We start from the raw sequence: 9791 nt of genomic DNA, 5'->3' as shown, positions 1-9791 counted from the left end.
AGAGTATTTCTACTTTGTGGTATTGTTACTTCCATCCATCCATCCATTTTCTATGCCGCTTATCCCTTTCGAGGTCGCGGGGGGGCCGGAGCCTATCTCGGCTGTCAACGGGCGGGAGGCGGGGTACACCCTGGACCAGTCGCCAGCCGATCGCAGGGCGTATTGTTACTTTTAATAAGTAAAAGATCCAAGTACTTCTTCCACCACTGATTCACAGTATGCATGCATTCATATTTTTCTTATGCATCTGTGGTTATAATTATTCAAATCCTAAAGTTCAGACATTCACATTAACATGCACAAATAAATATTAATGAATGCCAGCAGCAACTGCTCAATCCATGCCAAGAAAGATGTTTGTTTAATAGTTAAAATTAAACATGGCAACCAGTGACATCCAGAAAAACATTTTATTAAACAATATATCCAGGGAGAATGTCAATAAGTTTTTCCTTGAATGCCCAGTCTTCAAAGAAACTCATTTAACCACCCACGGGGAGAGTAAGATGGCAGAAAGCAGACCAGAAAAGGCATCCAAGTATTCAAAATAGCCACTGCGTTCTTCCACATGAACTGTAGGAAGAAAAGGAGATCTGGACACTTGCTCATGAGCACTCAATAAACATCACAGGGTGACCGCTGTTCAAAACATCTCCAGACACACACAAGAAACACAGAGTCATCTGCTTCTCTATACAATGATAGCAAACATGTTCAAACTCCACGCCACAACTGAGAATGCATTTACTTGAATTTTCTGGTGACAACAGTCCACCACCAGAAGAAGGGCCACATCATGGGCCCCAGAGGAGACTCCTGAGGCGAGCCGAGCCTGTCGCTGCTGAAGAGAACTGAGAGTGGTTAAGGAAGATGAAACTAAGCTAACATAAATATACATCGAAAGCCGGTGTTGGCCAAACATTTTCATGAGGTTGAGATGCAGAAGTGAGAGCAGACACCCACAGTTAGATCCACATATTTTTGGACACTGGCATAATTTGTTATTTTGTCTCTTGACTCCACTACAGCATCTGAAATTAAACAATGACTCCATCCATCTTCTATGCTGCTTATCCCTTTCGGGGTCGTGGGGGGCCGGAGCCTATCTCGGCTGTCAACGGGCGGGGTACACCCTGGACCGGTTGCCAGCTGATCGCAGGGCACATTCACACACCATTCACACTCACACCTAGGGGCAATTTAGAGTCACCAGTCAACCTAATGAGCATGTTTTTGGTCTGTGGGAGGAAGCCGGAGTGCCCGGAGAGAACCCACGCATGCACGGGAAGAACATGCAAACTTCACACGGGAATTGAACCTGCAACCTTCTTGCTGTGAGGCACACGCACTACCTGCTGCGCCACCGTGCAGCCCCAACAATGACTCCGGACTCCTTATGTTAAATTTGCCTTTTCAGATACATCAAGTGAACCATGTCGTAATTATAGTCATTTGACAGACTGCACAAGTTATTAGACAAGTTCCTATAACCCTAAATAAAATATTTACTACTGGGTTTCACATTCTTTAAATTTGATGACAAAATAAGAAATATGCTCATACTAAAGATGGAAGTCTGCACTTTAAACTCCTGATTACTGTTTCATTTCTAACCCAACATGTTGAAGGACACAGCCAACAATAACCAAAAAAATGTGGACCTGTGGTGTATTCCTCACCATCAGGAATCAGGGGTGAACCTCAGCAACATGTCAGCAGTTCTGTCCACACCTGATCACAAGTGACAAGCAACCCCCTCATAACAAAAGTAACAGCACAGAAACAATCCATTCTGCATGTTGTGTGTCCATCACTGTGGAGCTTAGCTGTAATTTAGGTGGCAGTTATCCCAGGCTTGATCTCACTCTGTCCTGGACTGTCCTCTGGACATCATCGGGGAGGTGGGTAAGAGGAAGATGTTAGCCAAGCTGATATATCAATCGTGGACAACCCATCCCACCCCCTGCATGAGACAGTGGGGGCCAAGAGCAGCTTCTTCAGCACCAGACTGCTGCATCCACTCTGTAAGAAGGAACACTACCACCGGTCCTTCAATCGAACCGCGATCAGACTGTTTAACTCTGGTTCTGTCTAATGCAGCACTGTGTTTACATACTGCTCCACACTGTTTTGCACTGTTGTGTGTCATCATGCCATTACATCTCATTTTTTCTTCAATATTACATTCCTGTCTTCTTGAATCACATCTATGCATGTACATATTTTTCTTCTATATACTACTACATATTTTGCAACCCATGTGCAACTCAATAACACTACTTGAACCATGTGTAAGTCTAAACCATGTGCAATGCTCCATTCCCTGTACAATTTTTCCATTAGCAATAATATTTTACATACTGCTACATACTTTTTTATCCAATGTGCAATACTGAAAAACACTGTACACTGTACTACTCTTGTAGATGTTAATAAAGTGTTATCTTCACTGTCTTTTTGCACAGCGTTGCTCTCCGTCTGTTGTGGGTCAGTCGCCTACATATCCCAGAATTCCAAGCCTTTGTTTATCTAGCCTTAACGTCAGCCGCTTTCACCGAGCACCCGGCAGCTCGAAGTGTTTTGTAGTATAATGCTGCCCATTCAGGTTTTATTCGTTTGCTTCGAAAAGAATAACACGTTTGGCTGAATAAACGGGCTTAACGCAGAGTAAAACGGTAACATGACATGGAGATCACTCGGGCCAGACCGTCCTTGTATGGGGAAATCGGTAAGTAGCTTAGAGTGATGACCAACAGTAACCCAAGTCTGAAACCGAAATAAGCTAAGCGAGGCACCGGATGGGGTCGGCAGCGACGATGAAACGCTTTTATTGCTTTTCATTTCAAGGTGTCAAGCTGTCAGGCTGTGTCAGACACTCAGCTGGGTAAAGGTGAGCCCGCATGCTCCGCTGCAGTGGCTGACACCAGTGTGACAGCAGGCCGGTGAGTGAGGCCAGCAGCGTTAGCTCTGCTTTGTGCGGGACTTACTTACTGAAGAGGTGTGTTATCCGGCTCCTGTTTGAAAGCGGATATCCTCCTCTCTTCTTTCCTTTTCTACTAAATGACTACAAGCCAGAATAACAGGATGATCCTATCACCAAGTGCGGTTAGACTTTTGAATGCATAGTTCAACATAAATAAAATGTTCAGTGCACGTGTGTAATAGGTTTTGATGCTTTGACATTCTAAATATGTTTCTGTACTGAGCATAATGTAAAAGCACGGTCTTCTGGAAGTTATAAGACTTAGTATAATTACACTGAATGATTTAAATGATGAGCGCAAATACCAATCATAGGTCAAAACATACATACATTTGACTGAACTGAGACACATGATCTGGCTCAGTAAAAAGATCTAGAATAACATATTTTTCAGATTAAATAATAAAATATTGACTGTGTGAATGTACAAGTCAATGGACCTGATTCTGCCCTTCACAGTGTGATGCAGGCCATTACACTGGTTCAGGTGTGGTGGTTTGCATCACACTGTTAGTGGTTTTATGGAGCCTCTTCCTGTGCCAGCTGATGTGGATGGTCAAGATCATTGTTCCCTGAGTTTCTAGTGAAGTTTTTAAACTGTGGAAATTCGTAGAAGTACTTTTATTACAGGATCAAGACCTAAATGTGTACCTTCATCTATGTTGTATGAGGAATTGTGAGCTAAGCTCACTGTGGATTTTTTACCCCATTTTATGGTTGAGGCCAAACAAAAGAGAAAAATATTTCAGCTATTGCTGGAATGACACAATAAATCTGAACTTGAAGAAAGAATGCAGTCACTCACAAGTCAACACTCAGACACCATCATGAATAGAAAGGCTTAGTCTCGTCTGGCTTCACATATTTGCAGCTCATGGTCTTGGATTCTGGACGGACCGGTCAGCAGTGCATGAGGCTGCTGCGCAGGGCAAGGCCGTCCAGCTGCAGCAGCTGATCGAGGGAGGCGCAGCAGTGAACATCGTGGCGGTTGACTCCATCACTCCCCTGCATGAGGCGTGCATACAGGGACAGACCCAGTGTGTCAGACTGCTGCTGGACGCTGGTGCACAGGTGAGATGTGCACTAAGAGAAGGGCTCCACTGGAGATTCGAGCCAAGTAGATAGCTTTCTTTATCAGTGCCTGATTGACTGGTGTATTTTTGACTTAATCGTTGCTCTCTGCCCTCCAGGTGGATGCTCGTAACATCGATGGCAGCACTCCTCTGTGTGATGCCTGTGCAGCCGGTAGCCTCGAATGTGTGAAGCTGCTGCTGGAGTATGGAGCAACAGTGAATCCTCCGCTGTTTACCTTCTCACCTCTTCATGAGGCTTGCATGGGAGGTGCGTCTTGTTACATATGTCACACAGGAATGTATTTTGAGCCATTATTTGTCCATTAAGACTCTTTGTTTCACCAGTCTTGTATTCCTAGACCTGATTCCAGGCAGCATTAGTGTTAATGCAGGAGAAAAGTCTTGGAGACCTAGTTACCTTTCTGAAAACAGCAAATAAATGAGTCACCAAGGCAGGCCTTAAGTACACTATGTCCCTCAGTGACCTTCCTCAATAGTGCTGAGACTGCATTTTTCACTAATTTGCTGTGTTGTAACCAGTTGGAAAATATTAGCCAACATTTCTGTCGTAGCAAACTTTGAAAATGTCTCAGAGGCAGAAGAGAGAGCAGAACTAGGAATGCAGAATGCAGCACTATAGCTCTTAGATATTGAGTTATTGATTTACTTAAAAAAGCCTGTCAAGATGTAGCAAAAACACAGAAACTTAATTACACAATTACCAGTAAGACTATGGGACGCAGTTGTTCTGGCCGTGCATGCTAAGGTGCTGAAACGCTCTCGGATGATTGCAGCATTGATTTAAAAACAGAAATTACTACCAAGGAGAAAGCTTTAAAGTGAAAGTCCAGTCAAAATCTATTCAAGCTGAACAACAGCCTCTTTGATCGATGAAGGATCAAATCACAAACATTTTACAGCTTCCTTTAAAGTCGACAGTGTTTGATATTCAAAAGACAGAACCGGCTGTATTTCTATTAACTGGCATTTCTTTAATTTACTTTTATGTGACTCTCGTCCTCCTGTCTGCTGTAGAGCATTCAGACTTTGCCTCTGTCTTATAATAGGCAATTCAGATTGTGTTCAGCTCATGATTGATCAAGGAGCTTTCATGGAGGCCCATGACTGCCACTACGGGACACCGCTTCATGTGGCCTGTGCAAGGCAACATTATGACTGCGCCAAAGTTCTCCTCAGTGCAGGTGAGTTAATGTTTGTCAGAGCTTGCTAGAACTAATTTGGCATAATATTTTGGGGTAAAAAAATCGATATGGATAATTTGCCATTTTAACGTGCACATTTGTTGCCACTCATCTTTTGTCTAGAGGTTGAAGCAGTCATTAAAGTGGAAGTTAAAGAAGAAGCTGTCCCTGTGCTTTTATTTTACCTGAGACCTGAAAATAGTTCTATTGCTGTTAACAGTTGAAGCTAATAGGAACCAGCGTTGCATTACACTGACTTATCTCCCAGCTTTCCTGCAAACTCTCAAAGTAAAACCCTGATTCCAAAACAGTTGGGACACGGTGTAAAACGTAAATAACACAGTTGTTCACACTGTGCAGCGTCGCTTTGAATTTGCCACACCATTCCTTCCTCATCAAGGAGATTCAGTTTATTTATTGAGAGTTAATATTTGCATGTTTTTATGCTTATTGCTAATGATATTCCTTTATATAGTGATTTATAATGGAATTTAAAATTAGTGTATAAACACAAATGCAACAGACAAGGAAAAGTACTTCTCTCTCACGCAGTTTTGTCTTTTCTTTGCCAAAGGGGCAAACGTGAACGCTGCCAAGCTACATGAGACAGCGCTTCATCACGCAGCCAAAACAAAACACGTCGACTTGATTGAGCTACTTGTGGAGTTTGGGGGGAGTGTGTACGCCAGGGATAACCTGAACAAGAAACCCATCCACTACACCAGTCTGGGATCTCCCTCTTATCTCTGCCTTGAGTTCTATGAGAGTAAGTTTGGTTATTTAAAGTTTCCTATCAGGATATAGATCATCTAAGAGCACAGGTAAAATGTGATCTCTGTTGTTTTCTCTTCCTTAGATACCCCCCTCAGTTTACAGCAGATCAGCAGGGTGGCTGTGAGAGGGGCTCTCGGCACAAGAGCTCGTGAAGTTGTGTCCAAGCTGGGTTTGCCCAATCGCATCATAAGTTTTCTTTTATACATTCCACCTCCAGTTATTGAAATTTAATTACCTGTGGTAAACTTTAAGATGCAGCACTTAGAAGTTTAAATCTAGACCAGTTATGTCTACTGGTTCTCTGCTGGTTCGCTCTCTGGACAGTCACATGATGCTGACATTGACAGAAATGCAGCACAGCTGAAATGTCTCAACAATGCCAGACTAATTATTGTTGCACACTAGGGTGCACAGAGATTTCATAACTTTAAGACCTTCTTCTGATTGGATCGCACCAGCCGCGACGCTTGTCATGAGTACTCAGTACGCATGGCTCAGACCACACTCATCTTGGGAGTTTGTTTCATTTTGATCTTTACTCTGTCACGCATCATGCAAGCATGGTTGCAACGCTATCACAGTATTCTGTTTTGTTCCTCTACTCTGTTGTCATACCCCGCGTACACATTTGTGCAGCCATCCTTGTGCATTGTGGACAGCCTCACACTAACCTTGCGATCCCGTTGCAAGATGGTCTCCAGTTTTACCTATTATCTGACAGTGGACGGGAATGATTGAAAGTCGCTCAGCAGGTGATGCACAGATGGTTTGTCATTAGCTTGTTAAGAGAGATGAGACTCAAACTGATGGTCTCCATGGAGGCCAAAAGATTAAAACAACTAGCTATTAAAGGCCAAGCACACCCATGCTAAACCCACACAGGTGATGTTAGTTATTCTGGCAGATCAGACTTCCTTCAGGACTGTGTGGGTGCTGTCCTCGAGTTATTGAGCATTCTGGGACAGCGGTGTCATTGGAGCATCAGACAAGCCAACCTGCAGCCTGAGCAGAGGTCAGATAAGCCACAATGACTGAGCACACCTGTGTGGGTGTGTATGGCCTTAACAGTTAGCTCCCAGAGGCTTTAGCAACACTAACATTAAGTATTATTTAATGCAGCTTGAACATGAACTTGGCAGACTCATCAGTACCAAGTAAGTGATTTCATCATAGATGCTTTAATACCTTATTGAACCCAGGTGGAACATGAAGTAGTTTTTATTCTAGGATTATATCACTGTATGTACTTGTATATATTGTGTAACTGTATTTTTAATGTAAATTTGTAAATAATACAGATGGTTCTACCTCTATTAAATTTGTGTAAATACGTAGACAGTTCTTGTCAGTGTTGTCTCTTCTATTTTGACTGAACAATAAGAAAAATCACATTTTTTTGTTTGTTTTTCCTTTCAGGAAATTAATGCACGAAAGGGTGCTACATGCCAAAACTACATTAGCGTTATGAAGTAATTCAGTCTCGATTTTTAAAACCAATCTGCATAAAAATATTGCAATGCCGCCCATAATAATGGACCATTGTTGAAACTTATTGCTGACTGTCACGTTGCTGGATAACAAAACACAAGCAAGTTTCAAGAGATGACTAGATAAATTTAATAATGCATGGGAATGAATGGAAACTGCCCAGGAACATGAATACAAATATGTCTAAAACATTTGAAATAATAAAAAAAAAAGTGTACATGATTTGTAGTTGGGGAACAATTTTTAACCAGCTTGCAGTGCTCAATGGGCCTCAAACATAATTAAGGTCCACATTTTTAAAAAGAGTAATAATTTCATTATGAATTTAAATGTGTTCCATTGCCAAGCACCTCAGCATTTAAAATAGTAGGGAGATGGTTTGTAAATGTTTGTGATAGTGGTGAATCTCAAGCATTGGTATCTTATTGAGTTCAGAATGACTGACTGAGGAATTACCCATAAACAGCGGTACAGGTCCAGTCACTGCTGTCACTTAGTGAGTAAGTAACACTAGGTTTTCTATACAGAACTGGGTGAAAAGAGAGCTCACCAAAACCTGATGAATATGCAGTAGCGAGTCTGTAAATGGTTGGACAACAACCCTTTGAACAGGCCTCCCAGACAAATCCCATTTGCAAGGCGGTCAGGCGTACGCTGGCTGCTGAGAGGCAAATAAAAGGCTGTCACTAGACTGACATCCAGGGCAGAGATATCAGGGTGGTCGGCCAGAGAGCAACATAACCTATTGAAGATTAGATGAGAGCAATCTGCAGCCACAAGCTGAAATGGAAATGAGACGCACCCACGAGCAGGTAATAAATGCATCCATTCAGTATGACTTCCACAAAAACATGTCTGAACATGAGCCGCTGCTTCAGAGCCTGACAGGCATCAGGTGAAAAATGTTCGATAGTGATCGTTAATTACAGCAACAGTGCTTAACCAGATATGTGATCTCAAAGAGAAGCTGAGGTAAAGAGCAAACACCCTCAATTTGTTGTCACTGTAAATCACTCCAAAATATAACACAACAGTTACATGATGAGCTGCTTGCTGTAATTGCAATAAACTGTAATTTTCACTTTTACTTGAGTTATTTTTTATGGGAGGATTTTTACTTTTGAATATAGATTTTCAATGCTCTCCTCACCAGTGAACAGAAACACTGCATGGACATCCAACACTGGCAGCTGTAAACTGCACGTCCAACAGTGTGTTACTTCAGCAGAAACACACATTTTGAGAATGCTGATTTCAGGAAGGTTGTCGAGAAGCTGCTAGAGTCAGTAGCTCACCACGAGCTCTAAATGCTGCCAGTTTAATGGCTGATACAGCGTGAGAGGTCCCTGTAGTCACATGGACAAGTGATTTGGTGTGAAGCGGTGGTTTTAGCAGGACTTGCACTGCACCCAAATTACAATCTAGTGAACCTGATGAGTCAAACTATCCTGGGAGTTCATCTCTTAAACTCTAAGAGCTATTGATGCTGGAGGAAGTCATGGTCATCATGACTCCGTTCATAAGTGTTTCCTAATGAGACTCTGCAGTCATTTTGCTATTTCCATGGATTTTAAACACATTAATGCTGTATTTTTCTGCATAAACAAGCGTGTTTAAGCCCAGTATAATAAAGCAGAGGGTGAGTATAAACAACAAACACAAGCATAACAGCACATGTTTTTAGCCATGGTTTATCTGCTTGTAAGTCTACCTTTGCAAGTATGTAAATGCAGTAATATTAAAGCAAAAAACATCACAGGAAATTGGGAGACTCCATTATGCTCGTTTGCTTCAGAGGCAGCGATTTGAGTGTGGATACAAGGCAAAATACTTCACGTTCTGACCTATTAAGTCTTGCCTCATTGCTGACTGCCACTGTGTTAAAGGAATGAGAGTTTGGAGACCTTTGATGCTTCTATTTCCATACTTAGTTTTATCTTATTTTCTTATTTTTGTAGGTTCTATTCTCCATCTTATTTTACATAAATCGTTTTTATGTATGCATGTTGCGTCGTGCTTAAAAAATGAGTTTTAATGACTCCAACTTAAGCATCAACTGCATAGCAACAAGTCTCACCAAGCAGTCATCAGCATTGATACGAAGAAGAAAATAATTCCCGAGTACAAGTAAGTTTCTACAATGGGTTTTTAAATGTTTCAAGGCTGTATATCAAGTGGAAAATTCAAGACCTTTTTTAAGAGCTTATAGTTGCTTCATTCTGAACTGAAAAATTCACAAAATAACATCAAGGATCAGTTGTCACCACACAA

The 9791-nt window shown here is 41.9% G+C and overlaps 1 protein-coding gene across 1 annotated transcript; it reads left to right on the top strand.

Annotated features, from left to right (window-relative positions):
* Positions 1–2515: 2515 nt before the first annotated feature.
* Positions 2516–7715, top strand: LOC139338139 (ankyrin repeat and SOCS box protein 13-like). Its single transcript, XM_070973076.1, has 6 exons — positions 2516–2728; positions 3855–4054; positions 4174–4324; positions 5124–5258; positions 5833–6024; positions 6115–7715. Exons 1-6 carry the CDS (start codon positions 2686–2688, stop codon positions 6261–6263), a joined length of 870 nt encoding a protein of 289 aa, XP_070829177.1. The 5' UTR covers positions 2516–2685; the 3' UTR covers positions 6264–7715.
* The last annotated feature ends 2076 nt before the right edge of the window (positions 7716–9791 follow it).

Source organism: Chaetodon trifascialis, chromosome 10 (genome assembly GCF_039877785.1).
Source record: "Chaetodon trifascialis isolate fChaTrf1 chromosome 10, fChaTrf1.hap1, whole genome shotgun sequence".
Taxonomy (NCBI): Eukaryota; Metazoa; Chordata; class Actinopteri; order Chaetodontiformes; family Chaetodontidae; genus Chaetodon; species Chaetodon trifascialis.
Note: the sequence above shows the minus strand (reverse complement) of the source record. Positions and strands in the feature narration are given on the sequence as shown.

Coding starts and splice junctions, on each gene's coding strand:
- LOC139338139 (XM_070973076.1), top strand. CDS start 2,686: ATGGAGATCACTCGGGCCAGACCGTCCTTGTATGGGGAAATCG. Junction 4,055..4,173: donor TGCTGGACGCTGGTGCACAG/GTGAGATGTGCA, acceptor TCTGCCCTCCAG/GTGGATGCTCGTAACATCGA. Junction 5,259..5,832: donor CAAAGTTCTCCTCAGTGCAG/GTGAGTTAATGT, acceptor TCTTTGCCAAAG/GGGCAAACGTGAACGCTGCC.